General features: G+C 45.9%; 1 protein-coding gene across 1 annotated transcript in view; it reads right to left on the bottom strand.

Moving 5' to 3' along the window:
- Positions 1 to 19368, bottom strand: part of RGS13 (regulator of G protein signaling 13) — a 42144-nt gene extending 22776 nt beyond the window's left edge. Inside the window, exons 1-3 of the mRNA XM_066624543.1 lie at positions 19205 to 19368; positions 17160 to 17232; positions 16991 to 17070 (exon numbers count right to left, since the gene is read on the bottom strand). Coding sequence (XP_066480640.1) covers positions 16991 to 17070; positions 17160 to 17232; positions 19205 to 19368 — 317 coding nt within the window. The remainder of the gene's footprint in view (positions 1 to 16990; positions 17071 to 17159; positions 17233 to 19204) is intronic.
- Positions 19369 to 19805: the final 437 nt, after the last annotated feature.

The raw sequence follows: 19805 nt of genomic DNA, 5'->3' as shown, positions 1-19805 counted from the left end.
TTTCTGTGTCTGTAAGAAAGGTGTAGCATTTCCAGGGATGCAGCTTTCCCTGCTGGTTGCATGAGAAACTGCCCCTACTAAAACCTTCTTTTCTACATAGCTATGAAACCATCCATCTGACCTTGCCTCATTACAATTCCCTGTCTTCCTTGATGTAGATAGTTGACTGTAAATGCTCACACCACAAAAAGCCAGATGGATATGGAACTGGTGTTTCCTATGGAACTGGCTTCCTTGGAACTGGTGTTTTGTTTTTCCCATTTTCCAGTCCCAACCTTGTGCCTACCATACCTTTCCACAGTAATCCTGCCATCCAGGAATCCATAACAAACGTGCTGCTGGCATAAATCTATAAAGCAGGGGTGGATAGACCTCAGGCTTGCAGGACTGATTTGCCTTCTTTATTATCAAATGCCAGGTCCGTCAGTCCATCAGAGCTAGGTGCAGAACAGTGGCCCATGGGGCCGACATTCACTTACAACATACGGGAACAGAGTGAATGAGCACATACTCAGCCTAGGAATTTTATTTTATACCAGCACTGAGGACATCACATCTTTTTAGAGTACCATTGATTGATTTTGCTAGGTAAAATGCTTGTGAGCTACTTTTTGTTGAAAAGCAGTATATAAATATTTTTTTAATAATAATGAATGCTTGAGATTCCATTATACTGACTATGCTGCAGCTGTTTCTGGTTGACCTCCCTTTAGTGATTTCATTGTCTGGAGATGGATTTTGAAGGGGAATTTGTTAGGAAAGAAGTTTATAGATCTGAACAGGCCCAGGAGAAGTCTGCTTAAAAACCTGTCCAGTTGACACTTTCAAAAGTGCCCTGTTTCTCTTGGGAGGTAGAGAAAAAAATACATCAGGATTAGGTGGTAGGTTGTATACTCACCACAGTATCCTCCAAGTTGAAGGTTTTATTGTATTGTTGAGGGAATTGTTTGCTTCTGTTTAAAATCTGTGTGCACAATTCTGGCTGCTGTAAATAGGATTCTTTTAGCAGCCGCAGCGACGCTTGGGGAATGTTCCATAAAATTCCATGTTGAAGTGTTCCTCTCAGTTTTCCTCAGAGCACCAAGTTCTTCTCTTTGAGCTGAGTTGGATCTTAACTGCCTAAACTGCTATGTAGCTTAATTATCAGAGGTCTGCATGCAAACATTGCTTGTGGTTAGTGTGGATTTTTTTTTTTTTAAGAAAAAGTTCCATTGGCTTCAGTGAACCACTGATAAGAGGCTGTTTGTTCTGTCACATTCAGGATATCTTCACTGATCAAACTGACTGAAGATGTATTTATTTTGTATTGGAATTGTCTTTGCTGTCAGTCAAGGTCATTGCTTTGTGACTAATATTTTCCAGCCCTTTATCAAACAACATTTCCTTTTGTAAATGGCATACCTTCTTCTGAAAAAGAGCCCAGAGTGACTAAGGACAAGAGTTAAGGCTTTATTCCTACCAGAATGGCTTGTGATCAAATAATGTATTATGCATTTTCTGTGGTGATCAGCTTCAGCTCTGAAAAAGAGCCTTCATTCATATGCAACTGCATAGTTCAAAATGTCTTTCCTAATCAACCTCTGTGTGCCCATGAAAGGTTGGGAAACTGGGACAGAACCTGGGATCAGAGTAGAGGCTGGAGCAGGAGGTAGTATAGACAAGACCCAGAAGAACATGACAGTAAGCTTGAACTGAAATTAAAGAAGAGGTTGCAACAGCAATTGGGTTCATGTAAAAGACATGCAAGCAAACTCTAGGACAGGGGTGTCAAACTCATTTCATACAGTGGGCTGAATAGCATTCATGGTGCCTACTGAGGGCCAGAAGTGATGTCAAACAGCAGGAACCAATGTCATTCTGCATGCAATGATCAGAAATAAGCCCTTTGTTCTCATATAGGAACTTATTAGTTGCAAATGACAGAGAACACACAAATCTTGATAATATTTTCAAGATATGTGAGAGCCCAGTTATCACACAGGCCAAACTTCCAGTAGGTCCACTTTGCAGGTCAGCAACTGAGAGGTGCTCTGCAAAGTAATGCCTCAGCTGTAACGTGACAATGCTGTAACGGTGGCCTGCATTATAATTGGGCTCTCTCAGAGCGACCCTTTTAGCAGGGCTGCTTCTGCTAAAGCATCACTTCAAAGCTCAGCAACTGAAAGCAGCTGATGGTAGTGCTGGGAGAACCCAATTATCATGGGGGTCAGATAAGGAGCTTCTGTGTGCCATATCCAGCCTGCAGGCCTTCTATCTAACATCGCTGCTTTAGGAGGTACTCCCAATGCTGAATCATTGCACCAGCAAAGATCTGATTGCAATTGAAATGCGATAAAGGAGTCAGAAGCCCCATCCCTTCTTGGATTTAACTAGGCCCTGATACAGGGCGAGCAGCCAAAGCTTGCATTCCTCTTCTCCTGAGTAGGCCCATTGGGAGAGAAATCCTGGTATACCAAACAGGATTTCAGTGATGGTTCTGAAGCTCAGCATAGTTTTGTGACTGGGGCCTGAAGGCAAGAGAGGTGACCCTGAGGCAAGAGCAAGGCTCCAGATAAAGGGAGCTAAATTCCCAGAGTCTGCAGGAGGGGAGAGTTCTAGCTGCTCAAGGCTTTGAGACCCCCATATGTGCTGGGGGCTTGCTCCTCTCCAGAGGAAGCCTCCTTGGGGTTTGAGACCAGATAATTCTCAACACAATTTTGTAATAACTAGGGCTGTTCTAAATAGTCCTAAATTTGGTTTGGATCCAAATCCCAAATTAGCATTCCAATGGGTTGACATTTCTTCTGAGAACTATTTATGTTGTGCAAATATTTACCCTTTCTCCCAGGTAGAATAACGTGCTTGTCGTACTTCTGTTTGCAATCCTGAATCAAAGTAGTGTGTATTTGCTTAGGATGCATGTTCAGAACCATGAACTAAACAAACTCATAGAACTATTTCCTGAGATGTGCTAACAAAGGGCACAAGGAACACCTCTCCTACCCCAAATGAAAACAAGAAAACTTCAATAGTTAATATTATCTCAGTGATGCAATCCTATACTCTAGAATGGAACATGTTGTTCTCCTTTCAATCAAAAGCATTTTTAATTTGTACTTAAATTAACATTATGTCACTGTACACGTTCCCATACACTCATGCACACATACAAAATGTATCAAGCAATTCCAGAATCCTTGGGGAATTAACTCTGCAGGTGATTTTACTGCCTTCTGGGGAAAAAAGTGAAGCCCCATCTCCCTGATCTTAACTGGATGAAACTGATCAACAACAGCCTCCAATTAATGGGGCAAGTGTATATTTTTGAGTCTATGCACCACAAGGGCCCATTCATATGTGTGGCAGCTCCAGCTTGAGCACCCTAGAAGTGTGCAGGGCTGCTGTCAAGACTGCAGGCAGACAGTGCTCACACAAGGGCGCCATTTGTTGGGGGCGTCAGGCTGCCAACTTTTCAATCAACTGCTGTAGCTGTGACTCGTAACAGCAATTTGATGTGCAGACATTAGCGAGCAATCATGTTTATATCTGTTCTGTAAACAGGGTTATCTCCTGGTTTCTGCGTATTAAGCTGCCATGAAAAGTAAAAGAACTGACTGGGTTTTTTTTTTTAAACTGGTCTGCTGGTCACCCAGTTCAGTCTGTGGTGGCTTTGGACACAAAGATACAACCCTAATTGCCAAAAGGTGAGAGAATACCTTTAGTCCATTTGCCAACCCATAATACACAAACAGCACACATTATGGAGGTGAACACAGTGTGGAGCTATATAAAACAAGCCTCACTAGATTTGAATTTGATGTGCATCTACCCTAACCAAGGACTACTTTTGTATGCACCCATGAATGCGCTATTCATTATTTGCATAGCTGTGTGTTCTGCTTGTTGCTGCCAGGCGAGGCTCAATATACAGGGCTCAAACTAGCAGGGCTCCTTAGTGGTGGTACCAGTGTTTCAGAATGCCCTTCTCAAAGAGATCTGTCAGGCCTTCTTTTAGGCATTGGAAGAAAACCTAGCTCTTTCAAAAGAATATAATAATAATAATAACTAGGTATTTATTTACCGCCTTTCTGGTCATCGGATTACTCCTCTGACTTTATTCAAGGCGGTTTACATAGGCAGGCGTTTCTAAATCCCTCAAGGGGATTTCTACAAACATAGAGGTTCTCTCTTTCAAGAACCAACAACATTTCAGAATGGACCTTCTGGCCTCACTTCTGGCCTCCAGTTCTCCCACACAGGCTGACAAGCAGCTCCATCTCTCACATGGAGGGCAGCCAAGACGTTAGCCAACTTTGGCTAACTTTAGAACTAACTAAAGAACTTTGGCTAGCTTGGCTCTATTACTGGTTTGCTTGCAATATTACTATTTGTTGGCTAATACTATTGTCTTTTTTTCCTCCCCTCATTTTAGACCTGCGTTCAGCTAAGAAACTTCCAAATTTTCTTGGTGTTGCGTGCTTGTTGGCATCCTTCAGTCTCGAAAGACTCTGGTGTCACGCTCTGAATGGTGGTTCTGGAACAGAGTGTCCTCTGCAGTGCGCGAAGCCTGGGTAAAGTAGGTATGGAGGATAGGCTGTTACCCTTGCAGCAAATCCCCCCTCTCCACGTCGCTGAAATGGTCCAATGGAAAGGCAGAAGCCAATACGGTTGGTTCCAGCAGCGTCGCAGGAGTTGCCAGAACGTGACTGTGTTCAGCCACGAACTGCCTCAGGGACTCCGGCTCTGGATTTTGCCTCGAGGTTGACTCCTGAAGCCTTTTCCATAACTGGATGTAGCCACAAGGCAGTGGGGGTTTGGGATCAGAGTTTTCCTTCTCTCAGATGAGCTGCCTTCCCAGGCTGACAAGTCCCATCTACCCGGTGGCTGTTTAGTTGCCTCTTACGACAAGTACAGCCAAACTGAGGGCCTATTCTAATCCCCAGCCCCCAGGGGATTGTTGCGTGCAACAGCTTTAGTACTGTGTTTTATATGGTATTTGATTGTTTTTGCATCAGACTTGATTCAGAGGTGACGGTACACACTGGATCCTATCCCCTCTGGCCACAACTTTCCGGCCCATTTCTTTCCTCAGACTTGTGCCTGCAAAATCACTGGTTAGGTCCGAGGAGACCCATGCAGTGCACACCCCATTGGCACAGCTGCTCAGGCACTGGAAAATTGGATAGGATTGGGCCCTTAAACCCCCTTTCCCTTCCGAAGCCTCAGAATCTGCTCCTCCCCACTGGATACAGTGCACATCTTTGCAGCAAGGCTGCACCAGTGTGGGGGGAAAGGATAGGATTAGGCTGTGTGTCATACTAGTGCAAGAAGTTTCTGCACATGTCCAGTATAGTCTATAACATCAGAAACCTCCTAAAAACATTGTAGGACATATCAGACAGGGATGACTTGTACTTGTGAAGGTTCCAATAAAACACCAGCACAGAAGCCTTCTGCACATGCAGTAGGAAAGTAGAGAGGACTTCTAGCAAGCTTCTTAAGAAGGAATTTCCATTCTAGTCATGGAGCACTGGCATACCTAGAGGGGGGTAAATGGGGCAAAAGCCCCAGATGCCAGCCCTCCAGGGGTGCCTCCCCAAGCCTCACCCCCCCATTGAGTTGAGTGATGTCATCACTGCAATTACTTCCGGGTCAGGTGCAGGGGGGGCAGAGAAGAGGGTGTGGGTGACAACGGGGTGTGGGGGTGGAAAATGGGGGGTTGCGCTGGGCGCAGGGACCCCCAGTGTCAGGGGGCACTTGTCCAAGTGGACATATTCAAAAATTGAGACCTCAGAGCTGTGTTGTAGCAAGGAAGTAGATTCTCTACAAGGCTTCTTTGAATTTGGAGGCAGCTTTGCTAAGATTTTACAGTCCATTCAAACAATTGTTTATGCATGTATCAAATATGCTTCCTTCTTACTACAGTTTATTATTTCAGTTATTAGGGCACCATGAGCTACTACAGAACAGAATTATGAAGCTCTGGCTAATTTGTTTTGCTCCTTGTGGTTTCCTCTCAACAGTGTTTCTCACATTTAGTATACAACTGTTGTCAGTATATATTTAGTACTGTATATTTTCCGCAAGGCTCTTCTGTTTTTTTTTCCTCCTGGTCTTTCACTTTCTCTTGGTTATGTCTTTCCTTCAGTTCTTCTTCTTGCAGTTCAAATAATTCCCTCATTTGCATTCATTCTCATTTGTTTCCCATTTTCCATTCAAAACTATTCAGGCTGTGGGTGATCAGATCTCTCAACATTTCTTTGAAAAAACAACAATCAAAACCACCTGGGCATGGTGAGGAATTAGATCTGAACTGTGAGCCCAATCCTGAGCTCCTTACAGCTGGTGGTATGTGTGTGAATGTGTATAAAAATGCTGGGTGTTGTATAAACCTACCATAAAGCACATTTACGGCACCCTCAGTGTAGGGACCACCGACGCTGGCCCAGCGCCAGTCGGTACTGAACTCAGTGCTGGATGGACACTATCCAGAGCAAGGGAAGAGCTCCAAGAAGTGAGCCATTGCATGATGCCTAGACTGGAATGCGTAGAAGAAGCTGTTATGGTTGTCTGGAACAGGGGTGCTCAAACATTTTGGCAGGAGGGCTGCATCATCTCTTTGACACTGTGTCAGGGGCCGAAGGAAAAACCCAATTAATTTGCATTTCAAATTTGAATAAATATACATAAATGAATACATTACAGATGGAACTTATATGAACAAATGAATTTTACTGAACTTTATAATACAAATACACATGAGAACTATAATAAAGGCAAAACACATGAGAACTATGAACTTGGAGCACCATGAACTAAGAACATTGAGCAATATGAACTTTGAGCAATATAAACCATGAACTTTGAGCACTATGAACTTTCAATGAGAGTGGTGGAGCTGTTGTCTTGATCTCAATAGTTCATTGTAATCTGGTACTAGTGTGGAAGAGTCCTGCAACCCAGTAATGACTTCAAATGCTCATCAGTTAATGTGGACCTGTATTCTGATTTTACATATTTCATTCTTGAAAATGTCTGCTCGCAGAGGTATGTTGTCCCAAAAATAGAGAGAGATCCACGAGCAAATTCTTTCAAATTTGGGAATTTCTCAGGCTGCAGAGATTTATAGAATTGTGCTAGGTCTCCTGCCTTGTGCCTTGCTCTCAGCAGATCATTTGACTGCAATTCAATTATTTCCATTTGGAACCGACCTGGCAGTCTGTCCACATCACAGTCAAAGGGATTCTGAAACATTTTTATTTCCTCTGCGTGAGCATTCAGGTCAGAGAAGCGTTCTGTGAATTGTTTGTGCAGCTCCCTGACTTTTTCTGCAGCAAATGATGATGGACATGCTGCTCCACTCTCAGCATGCAATATTGCACAGGTGGGTAAATGCTCCAAGTTCTGGTGTTGTACATTCCTTCCAAGGAGCAGCAATTTGGACCTGAATGTCTTCACAAGTGAGAAGACATCATTGATTAGATTGTTTTCTCTTTGCATACTGATATTGAGTTGGTTCACGTGGGATATCAAATCTACAAAAAAAAGCCAGTTTCAAAAGCCAGTCAGTGTTATACAGGACTGGTACATGGTGATTCTTCTGTAGCAGAAATAATTTTATTTCATCTCTGAGCTGGAAAAAGCACAACCTTCCCGCAACTGAGCCATCTGACTGCTGTATAGAAGGGCAAGTCTATGATCTCTGAATCAGTCTCCTTCAGGAACTCACAAAATTGGCGATGAATCAGCCCATGAGATCTTATGTAATTTATTGTATCTACCACAAGTTTCAGAACACTAGTCATGTCCACATATTTTACACACAGTGCTTGCTGATGGATGATACAATGCAGAAACATGGGCTTTGATACTCCACTACTCTCCACTCTTCTTGTTATTTGTCCAACCAAGCCTTTCTTCACCCCAGACATGTTCTTTCCTCCACCAATTGTCACACATTTCAGCTTACTCCAGTCCAGTTTGTATTCTAATAAAGACTTTTCTAATTCTTTGAAGATGTCTTCCCCAATTGTTGTGCCATGCATGCTGTGCACTGATGCCAATTCTTGAGTCACATTAAATTCGCTGTCGACACCACGGAAGAACACCAGGAGCTGTGAGGTGTCACACACATCTGTAGACTCGTCGAGAGCCAGAAAGTACACCTGAAACTGGCTTGCCTTGTCTACAATTTGATGGACAATGTTGTTTCCAATATCATTGAATCTTCGAGTTACAGTACTTCATGACAGACTCACCATGTTGAAAACACTTTCATAACCTGGGGTTATCTCTTCCACTGCACAGCCTTTGATTAGTTCTGCATCTGTGAATGACTTCCCCCTTCTAGACAATCTGCACGTCACCTTGTAACTGGCCTTGGTCACAGCTTCATTCTCTGTTCTCCTGTGCGTGAACACAGCACATTGTGACTCCAAATTTCATTTGAGTTGCTCCAGTTTCTCAGAACGCTGTGCTCCTGTGTACTGCAAGTATGTCCTCTCATGCTCGGTCTCATAGTGGTGGCACAGATTGTATTCCTTGAGAACAGCAATGTTCTCATTGCAGATAAGGCACAGGGCTTTCTCATTGCAGTGTGTGAAAAAGTACTTGGTGCCCCATTCTGGGTTGAAAAGATGGCTCTCATTGTCCACTTTTCTCCTCTTTCTATCCATACCTGAGGGAAGTAATGAGATAGCAGTATTAGTAATGTCACTGATGTGTGTGCTCTCTCTCTCTCTCTCTCTCTCTCTCTCTCTCTCTCTCTCTCTCTTCTCTCTCTCTCTCTCTCTCTCTCTCTCTCTCTCTCTCTCACACACACACACACACACACACACCACAAGAACCTACCTCTTGGCCAGGAAAAAGCATACAAACAAAGCCAGAAATACTTGGAGACATACGCTGACTCTGAGGCAGGATGCCCTCACAGATATAACTTGTTCAGAAACAGGCAGGATGTGCCCTGAAGCACACAAGGAAGAAAAAAGAAAAAAGTCAAGAAATATATGAATTCATCAGTGACAGAATAGTGGAGCTAAATACACCTTTTGCTGCACAAAACCCCACCCCAAAAGAAAGAGGAGAATTTTTAAAAAAATGATAAAAGCAGATATACCTGAGGGATGAAATGGGAAACACCAGAGGGGGTGTTGCCCACCGCACATGGCCACAGCAACAGAGCAAGCATTTTGAAAACCAGAGGCAGACAATGCAGGGCAGGTGTGCATCCAGAACCACAGGAAAAGTTCCACAAGGAGAGCAAGCACATATTTTGGGCGGGAAGGTTGCAGGCAGCAGTAAAAAAAAGGAATAAAGTTTTTTTTAAATAGAGACACACTCTTTGCTTTGCACCAAAGTTATTTAGGGAGGGAGCCTTGTAGGTGAGGGTGGTGGCTGCTGCTCTTGCTTCTGTGGTGGCGCTCGCCCGCTCTCCCTGGCACGTGCTGCTGCTGCTGTGCGGTGGCAGCGGAGCAGTCTCTCTCCCACTCTCCCAGGTACCTGCTGCTGCTGTGCGGCGGCGGCAGCGGCGGTGCTCACCCGCGCTTTGCTGGCGAAGTGCCTGCCTGCTTGCCTGCCTGCATGCTTGCACACCCACCCAACCTCCCTCATGGAGGTGGCGACGCAGGCGCTCTGTCTCTCCCTGCTGCTTCAGGCTCCATGTGTTGCCCGGGAGCTTGGCAGGGAAAGACTAGCCCAGTGCGTGTGCACGCAAGGGCATTCAGCGATAAGGTAACGCGAGACCACCTGCAAGTCTCGCGTTACTTTAAGAGTATAAAAGTCCCTGCGCAGATGCTGGGCTGGTCTTTCCCTCGCTGCTGGCAGCGAGGGAAAGACATACTGGGAGCTCATGCACTGGGTCAGTGCGGGCCACGGTGATTCTTCCACGGGCCGTGTGCCCATTGGAGGCACACGACCCACTTGGGGGCCAGATGGGGACCTGCCACAGGTCGCAAGTGGCCTGTGGGCCGGGGTTTGGGCACCCCTGGTCTGGAACATTGAAAAGTGTGATGTTGTTTGTTGTTATGTAACATGGAGGCCAATTTCTTGCCCTGTGGTGCTTTGATATCTTTGGACAGAGAGCAGATCAGTATTTTTAGGCAGATCCTTGGATACCTGTGATGAAAACTTGCAAGGAAGGGAAGCTACATTTCTATTTTTACAACCATTTGGATTAATCTAGGCCCTCATCCAACAAAGCACTAAATGTGTGTCTCCCTTTCCAAGGATGTGATTAAATTTACTGACTTTGGGGGGGGGGAGGGGTCTGCTGACCTGCTAACATTTACAAGATTTGGTTTAGTTAGTTTAATGCTAAGTGTTCTCTTGTTTTTCGTGTTAAGAGACGAATAGAAAGATGTTTATATGGTGCAGGCATTCACCCTGTTCAAGAATGAACGTTAGCCAAAAACTTCACCAATGACAGCTGCCCTACTTGTGTCTACACAGGTTGATACTGAATGCAGAGAGAACTTTTTCTTATGGTTAGAAACCTGGGACATTTCAGGGCTGCAGTCACAGGGAGAGACTCTTTCTCCTGTGTTGTGCCTTTTTTTCTGCAGACCAACATTGAGAGAATGAGAAGCGGGATTAAGCAGAGCCTCACTGGCATGGTGCATGCTTAGTACTGTTGACCTTTCAGAGTCCCCTTGTGCCTTCTATGATGGACAGGGAAGCAATGGCATTGCTAGGGGGGTGCATGCTGTGCACTGGGTGATGCACACGGGGGGGGGGTGATACCACTACTGGCCAAAATTTTAAAATTGTGGTTTTTAGGATTAATACAATCATGTTATATATCATTCGATGAGTAATTTACAGCAGAATGCAATGAAACAAACTGAATTGAAATAAATAGAATCTATCAAAAGTTATAGCCAAAAAACCAGTGGGGGTGGGGTGATGATGCACTGCCACATCCACCGCCTGGGATGTTGCCATGCCCACTGCATGGGAGGAGGTCCATCACGGGGGTGACGCTTGCAGGAGGTCCATCACGGGGGTACTGGGCAAACCTTAGTGCCCAGTGACCCTATTGCAGTGAAGGAATCATGCAGGAGACTGAACTATGTAATGCTTACAGGCATTCTTTTGGCTTCTGAAACATCAACAAGCCATACATTTTCAAGCGTATTTTCATATCTTTTGAAGGATCGATATAAAAGTTGACATTTCTACAATGCTGAGTTCAGCACCTAGTAGCACATTCTGTACCTTTTCTGCACTTTTCTGCACTGTTCAAGTGAGCAGAAAACCAGGGATCAGCATAGCATATGACACTGGTTCCCAAACTTATCTGGGTCATGATGGCCCCACAGCAGGCCTGTAAACAGGATTCTAGGAGGGTGGTGATTATTTTTTCAGGGTGAGCAATTAGGTATCTGTACTGGTGTGCAAAATGGAGGATAAGGATGGAGAAACATCAAAGACCCGTAACTCCCCCAAATTTCATTAAGAGAAAATATTTTGGTTTTTTTTTTAAAAGATGCATTCATTATCTGTAAAGCAATGTAACAATAATTTGCATAGAATAAATGCATCTCTGCATGCAATGTAAAATGTATTTGTCTACATAGATATAACATGCAACATATTTTTTCATTTTGCACACCAGCACAAGACTTGCATCCTTGCAAAAGTAAAACATATCACTGTGATGCAGGTAGTATTTACTTCTATTGAAAGCCTTTCATTTGCTGATGACACATTGCTGATGCACTGATACATACGAAAATAAAATTTATTTACTGTACATTGTAGTGTAGCAGTGCAGAAGCACTGGGCTTTAGAGCTTTAAGGAAGACATGGCAACATTGGCAGGCACACCCGCCCCCTCCAGTTCGAAGCAAATCTTGATATGGGCTCTGTTCATGTGAGCTGAGAGCATGAAGCCCAGTGCAAGCAAACAGGGATGAGTTATGGTATAGAGATAAGGGTTAGTGCTCAGAAGTTCGGAATGTGTTTTTGCCTGCTAGAAGTGTCTTATCAGTGACCGACAGTAACCAGAGCTTTGCTTTGTATTGTTTTATGAGAATGAAATAAAAGCTGGGGGCTAGCTCAGAAAAGTAGCTTCGTGCTCCTTGCACTCAACCTGAAACCCTGGCTCCATGTCTTCATTGTTTCAACTCGTCTTTGCTTCAGTACATAAAAGCAAGTCAAATACAGTAACGCTATTGGAACACAAGATTTTTTTACAATATTCATTACTTTTCAAAAGCAAGTACAGAAGATTTGAATTTATTGAAACTACCTAGTAGAGCTGAATTCCCCTATCTTTCCGAGAGTTGAATCTCCTTAGAACCAGGGGTGGATCCAGTGTGTCTGTATCTGAAAGGAGGGGGCACTACCTTTAGAGCCTAGGTCAACCAGCCGGGTAGACCTGGGCTCCTGATTGAGCTTATAGCTTCTGTGGCTATTTGCTGGGTGGGCTGACCTGGGCTCCTGTCTGGACTTGGAACCCAGGACTACCTGCTGGGTAGACCTGGGCTCCCACTTGAACTTATTGCCTCTGTGGCCATTTGCAGGGCAGGTATACCTGGGCTCCCTCCTGGACTTGGAACCCAGGTCTACCTACTTGGGTAGACCTGGACTCCTGATTGAGCTTATAGTTTCTGTGGCTATTTGCTGGGTGGATAGACCTGGGCTGCCATTCCAGCCAATCTGGCACCTGCCTAGTGGATTTTCCCCTGACATCTCATTTTGCTCTCCATCCCAGTGGGTGCCCTTCCCAGCAGCAGGATGGTTTGGGGGGTGGGGGATATGCACCCATGTCCTCCCCTGGATCTGCCCCTGCTTAGAACCTTTTCCACACTTAAGTTCTTGGTTCTCTTTAGCTCAAATGCTTTCCATTCTTTCTCCCACCAGAAAAAGGGTCTCCCCAGCCCCCAAGCAGCACCCATTAATTTTAAAAATATATCTGAAAGGCAAAAGCCCCACCATAATTTCTCCAAACCAAAACGTTTCTCCCAGCCACCCTCCCAGAAGCAATACCTTTGTAGTAATTACCATGTTCCACAGTAGAAGAAATAGCACACTGCCCCCCAGCCGGTACAAGTAGAAATCTCTCCCCACCTTCCTTGTAGCTGGTCTAGACCAGCCCTTCTCTACATGTGCTGTGGACAGGGACAGGATGACCAGAGGTCATAACTTCCAAGGAGCCCTCCAGGAACCTGTTTTACTCACTCTACACACATGCACTCTCTCCCTCACTCCCCATCCCTGTCAGAAGCACCAAGCCCTCTTCCCTCCTATGCATGAAAAAACATTGCAAAAAGGCCTTCAAATCACCCCCAGCTAACTAGACCAAAAGAGAAAATGCTAGGAGGGACAAACTGCTGTCTCAGGGGGGGCAAGGCTGGAGTGAATCAAGTACTGACTAGTTTGGAAAAACATAAGAACATAAGAGGAGCCCCACTAGATCAGGCCAAAGCTTCCTGTATCTCACAGTGGCCCACCAAATGCTTCAGGGAGCACACAAGATGACAAGACACAACCTGCGTCCTGGTGCCCTCCCCTGCATCTGGCAATCACAGGCAGCCTGCCTCTAAAACCAGGAGCTTGCACATATCTACCATAACTTGTAACTCGTGATGGACTTTTCCCCCGGAAATTTGTCCAATACCCTCTTAAAGGCATCCAGGCAAGATGCCACCACTACTTCCTGTGGCAAGGAGTTGCACAGACTAATTACACGCTGGGTAAAGAAATATTTTCTTTTGTTTGTCCTAACTCCCCCAACACTCAATTTTAGTGTCCACCCCCTGGTTCCTTTGTTATGTGAGAGGGAAAAGAGTGTCTCTCTATCCACTCTATCCATCCCCTCCATAATTTTGTATGTCCCCCCTCAGGGGCCTCTTTTCTAGGCTGAAGAGCCCCAAATGCTGTCGCCTTTCCTCATAAGGAAGTTGCCCAGTAGCCAGCCCAGTAATCATTTTGGTCATTCTCTTCTGCACCTTTTCCATTTCCACGATAAACTTTTTGAGATGTGGCAACCAGAACTGGACGCAATGATCCAGCTGTGGCCTTGCCATCGATGTGTACATTTCGCACCATGATCCCTGTTTTCCCGTCAATGGGGGATGCAGGGCAGATGGGGGTGCCAGGGAACTGCTCACATGCAAAGCCTGAGCTCCTGAAGAGGAAAAGGAGGGAAGCCATTACTGCTGGGCGACCCTGCCATGAACATTGTAACATTCAGAGCTGGGGTCGGCCAGTTTGGGCTGGTTTGTGCTAGTTCCTCAGTAATGGGTTTGCTGTACTGTGTCGATGTGGAGGTTTATTGGATTTTGGTGCTGACTGGGTTATTGGATTTTGGAGGCATGTCACTGGGTGGACTAATCCAGTGTCAGAGGCAGGATCACAATAACTTATTCACATCGACAACCCCACCTGGGGAGATATCAATTGGCTCCTGTCTGCTCAGGTTGCCAGGGAACCGTTCACATGCAAAGCACCACATGCAAAGCATGTTCTCTGCCACACCACATGGTGGCTCCTTGCTCTCCTTCAATCTTCCCCGTCATTTAGTTGTGTGCAGCCCTGAAGCAAGTGCAAGGAACATCTCATGCCTTGGGACCCCTTGGGGGAGAAAGGCGGGGGGAAATTCAAAGAAATCATTAGGCCTGGTGTCAGAGGTTGGGCCTTCAGGCCCCAAACTTTGCTAGACCTCAATAGTCCCAAAGAGTCGGTAGGCCTCAATAGGGGAATAAAATGAAATTCCTCTTGTGGGTAAGCGGCTCAGGGTCCCACATGGCTGAGAGAGCGAGATAAAGAGTCAAACAACAGGGCACATCTTGCAATTGGCACCAATTCCATGCAGAAGTTACAAAAACTGCCTGGCTGACCGCTGGAAGGAAGGTTCACTCGTCTCCTACGTGACCAGCTCATGCAAAGAGTATGACAGAAAAGTGCTGAGCAAAGAGTGCCTGTGATTTTGAGTGCTACATAAACAGTACAAATGTCGGCTTCCCCGGATGTCGGGGCTCCTGTCTGAGCTGAGACTTTCACCTCCGGGCCTCAATAAACTTGTGCTTTTGAAGTCCACCTCGCTGTTGCCATTTGGCTCTGCACTACACCAGGCAACTGCCCCACTGTGAGGCCTGATCTAGCCTACCTGAACGGCAGCAGGCAACACAACAATTATACAATAACACATGGATTGTAAACCACTTTTGCTCTGTGGTATCAGCATGAATCAAAGAGGCAAGGGAGAAGATGCAAAGCAACTTCTTAAAAGGCATTTAAGAAACCTTCAATGAAATGCTTGGTGTGTGCCATTGTTGGTGTCTAGAGAATGTGTTTTGGTGTGCAGAGAATGGGTTGGTTTGCATTGTCCCCTGGGGCGCCAGGGGGCAGTGGGGAACAGTATTGGTCACAGACCCAGGAAGCAAGAAAAGAATGAGAGGAACAGGTACACATTCTAGGAACGGAGAACCTTGTGTGGTGGAACGGCAGTTGGGAAAAGCAGTTGGAATGGCAGTTAAGAGTAGTTAAAAGAGGCAGTTGGAAAGAGGCAGTTGGGGGGGGGGAGACAGCAGCTCTCAGGAAAAGCTGCTGAGCAGATGGTTGGGAAAGGCTGAGATGCATGAGAAGCATTCTCTGAAAACCCTCCTGAAAGTCCTACAGAGGAGCAAACCTCCTGTAGGATATATGTTAACATTTACCTCATTATTGTTAAGTTTACAGTGAAGTTCTTTAGAAAAATTCCTACTGTGTCCTACTGTGTCACAGTGGTAAGATGGGGACCAAGTGCTAACCCGACAGATCCAGTGTTTAGAAAGTGGACATGGTAACATCACCAGTGAAATGGAGTTTCAGAGTCCCTCTCGTGTGACAGCCGGTCAGCAGAGAAATAGGAAGAGAAGCAGAGCAGGAGAGCATTAAGGAAGAAGAAGATTCTCTGCAGAACATGCCCCCAACTTTTATCTGCCCACTGAGGGGCACAGAGTACCTGCGGCAAGAACAGGTTCACCGAACTGAAGAGCCATTTCAGCATGGAAAGGAATATAGAGTCATACCTGTCTGGCATGGACATCTCACAGTCAGTGCCGAACAAGTCCACACAAAGCTGCTTGTGCTGAGGATTGATGCCTCACTGACTGGAAAGCTGTTTTTTCCCATCAACATCCCTCCCCTTCCTCTGATGTACCCCTTGGGTCTCTTTCAGAAGAAGAACCTGTAATTTCGCTCTATGAAAAGTACCATGTTTTAGACCAAGGAATGGCCCTACTTGCTCAGTCAAGTTAGAGCTGGGCACAGCAGATTACAATAGGACTGGGGGCATTACCACCATGCCATGGACAAGCATGTACTACCACCATGTCAGACTCCTCTAACCTGGTCTGTCCCCAATTCCTTAGGACACTAATATCTCTCACTTTCTGTTTCCACCAATACCTCCCCGGCACAGCCACAGAAAAGGGATAAGAACAATTAACTGACCGAGTTTAGTTCAGCTCTAGCGGACCTGGACGAAGCGAGATGTGGACAACCACATGGGCTAGATCAAGCAGGCAGAAGTGACTACATAGGTGACCAATGGGAAAACCCAGATCCATGCAACAATCAATCTCAGCTCTACTGTACTGAAAAGCGGTATAGCAATTTTGTTGTTATTTGTCTCAGTCTCAGCTCTGTGACAAACAACCTTCACCATAAGAGCCAAAGTTACTATTGGTGATCACATCTAATGGCCTCCTTATCTCCTTTCTCCTTTTCATTCTATACGCATCACCCTCCAAGACTCTTTTGCCTCTTACATCTGTTCACTGATCTCTGCTTTTTGGATGGACTTCACTGCAAACAGCACCGAGAAAGGTTTATACTCTGCCAAGAAGACCTGAAAGAGAAGACAGGGCCTTAGTCCCTGATACTGACGCACCTGCCTTCCAAAGACAGCTACTAAAAGTTATTCCTTGAATCATTTACCTTTCCAAAGGTCCCTTTCCCTAAGACCTTGCGGAACTCGAAGTCCTCTGCTTGGAGATCAGTCCAAGACTCTTTTGCCTCTTACATCTGTTCACTAATCTTTGCTTCTTCGAAGGACTTCACTGCAAACAGCACCGAGGAAGGTTTATACTCTGCCAAGAAGACCTGAAAGAGAAGACAGGGCCTTAGTCCCTGATACTGACGCACCTGCCTTCCAAGGACAGCTGCTCAGAGTTATCCCTCCGGTCATTTACCTTGCCAAAGGTCTCTTTCCCTAAGACCTCACGGAACTCAAAGTCCTCCGCCTGGAGATCAGTCCATTCTGATCTGGAAGACAAACTGTGACAAATTCACCATCAGAACTTTTCTAGGCACTCGCTCGATAGGGGGAAGGGGGCAGAACACGTTTGTGCTAGTTCCTCAGTAATGGCTTCCCTTTGCTGCACTGTGTAGATGTGGAGGTTTATTGGATTTTGGTGCTGACTGGGTTATTGGATTTTGGAGGCATGTCATTGGGTGGACTAACCCAGTGTCAGAGGCAGGATCACAATAACTTATTCACATCGACAACCCCACCTGGGGAGATATCAATTGGCACTGGAGAGTGGGAACGAGCTGGAATCCCTAGCATGTTTGTTGGCAACCTTCAGTCTCGAGAGACTATGGTATCGCGCTCTGAAAGGTGGTTTTGGAACATCGTCTAGTGTGGCTGAAAAGGCCAATTCGGGAGTGACAATCCCTTCCACAACGGGAACAAGTGCAGTCTGACCCTGGTCTGTCTCCCTGGCTATGGGCCTTCCTTCTTTGCCTCTTTGTCTCAGACTGTTGGCCAAGTGTCTCTTCAAACTGGGAAAGGCCATGCTGCACAGCCTGCCTCCAAGCGGGCTGCTCAGAGGCCAGGGTTTCCCACTTGTTGAGGTCCACTCCTAAGGCCTTCAGATCCCTCTTGCAGATGTCCTTGTATCGCAGCTGTGGTCTACCTGTAGGGTGCTTTCCTTGCACGAGTTCTCCATAGAGGAGATCCTTTGGGATCCGGCCATCATCCATTCTCACGACATGACCAAGCCAACGCAGGTGTCTCTGTTTCAGCAGTGCATACATGCTAGGGATTCCAGCTCGTTCCAGGACTGTGTTGTTTGGAACTTTGTCCTGCCAGGTGATACCGAGAATGCGTCGTATGCACTTCTGAAACAGAGACGCCTGCATTGGCTTGGTCATGTCGTGAGAATGGATGATGGCCGGATCCCAAAGGATCTCCTCTATGGAGAACTCGTGCAAGGAAAGCGCCTTACAGGTAGACCACAGCTGTGATACAAGGACATCTGCAAGAGGGATCTGAAGGCCTTGGGAGTGGACCTCAACAGGTGGGAAACCCTGGCCTCTGAGCGGCCCGCTTGGAGGCAGGCTGTGCAGCATGGCCTTTCCCAGTTTGAAGAGACACTTGGCCAACAGACTGAGGCTAAGAGGCAAAGAAGGAAGTCCCATAGCCAGGGAGACAGGCCAGGGACAGACTGCACTTGCTCCCAGTGTGGAAGGGATTGTCACTCCCGAATCGGCCTTTTCAGCCACACTAGACGCTGCTCCAGAACCACCATTCAGAGCGCGATGCCATAGTCTTTCGAGACTGAAGGTTGCCAACTACAAAATGTGATTCATGCCCAACACTCTTTCCTCCAGCAAGTGCTTCCATTGCTCCATTACTATTGCAAATTCTGCAGGCAATATGGTTGCTTAGGTGCAGCAGTAAATTGTCAAATGTCGGAGTTCACCAATACATTCTCCAGAGCCATGTCCCATTAAGACTATAACAGAAAAAAATCTACTTTAAGTTTCTTCATTGGATTGTATTCTTCTCCTGCCATTTGTTTCTACATTGAAACTTCTTCTACTTCATTTAAAGGCCAACCTCATTACATCTCCAACGCTTGGTGTGGGTTGCAGTGGGATTTTTTAAAAGTAAATGTAAGGAAATAGAAAAAGATGATTTTAAAATATTCTAATTAAAAATAGAAGATATAGTATAGTGCAATTCTGTACCTGTTCTATTCAACAGTAGGTTCCATTGAGTTTTGTGGGGGTTCCTCCTAGGTAAATGATGATAATGTTGCAGCCTTGAGATGTTAGCTTATGTACATTTTTTCAGAAGTAAGTCCCGCTGTTTTCAATAGGACATAGTCCCAGATGTACAAGGCGTCTGGAGAAAATGTATGCACGCTTTATACTGTTAAATTTATTGTGCTGAAATTCACACATATCTGTTAATGCCTGTGACATGTAATCGTGTGTCGAAGCTGCTTACCCTGCACGCTTGGCAGAGGCGGGAAAAGCCTGAGTCGCTCTTGCTTGGGCCACTTTGGGGGTGGGGGCAGACTGCCTGCTGCTGCTTGCCCTCAGTTCAGCCCTGCGGGGCGACACCCACCTGCCCTCCTTTGTACAGGCTGAGATGAGCTGGTTGCCCTTCATGGGAGCCAGGCAGGAGCCTGATTGGCCGGGGCAGACAGTTTTTTTGCTTACCCCAGACTAGTGTGGTTTGGTGTGATTAGTTTCATCATCTTTTGGCCACTTTAGGCAGGTGTTGTGGGGGCCAGGTAGGCAGCAGTTGAAGCTTGGCGTCCAACCTGAGATCAGGAAGGTCAGTGGGTGAGCCAGGACCACTCACATGTTGCTTGCCTGGTTTGGTGAGGCTGGTTGGCAGGTGCTCTGACTGGATGCAAGGAAAAGGGAAACTTTGCTGGATGGAAAGACAACTGCAAAGCTTGCTGGTTTGTGGGAAGCAACACAGTCTGGCTGCCTTGACCCTTGGGGGAGCTGAGCTCTTTGGATGGTACTTAGCAGCTACAGTATCTGATTTTTAATAGTCTCAGGACTTGAGGCAAGTAGTTATCTAATCTTTCCATCAC

Source organism: Tiliqua scincoides, chromosome 4 (genome assembly GCF_035046505.1).
Source record: "Tiliqua scincoides isolate rTilSci1 chromosome 4, rTilSci1.hap2, whole genome shotgun sequence".
In the NCBI taxonomy this organism is placed as follows: domain Eukaryota; kingdom Metazoa; phylum Chordata; class Lepidosauria; order Squamata; family Scincidae; genus Tiliqua; species Tiliqua scincoides.
Note: the sequence above shows the minus strand (reverse complement) of the source record. Positions and strands in the feature narration are given on the sequence as shown.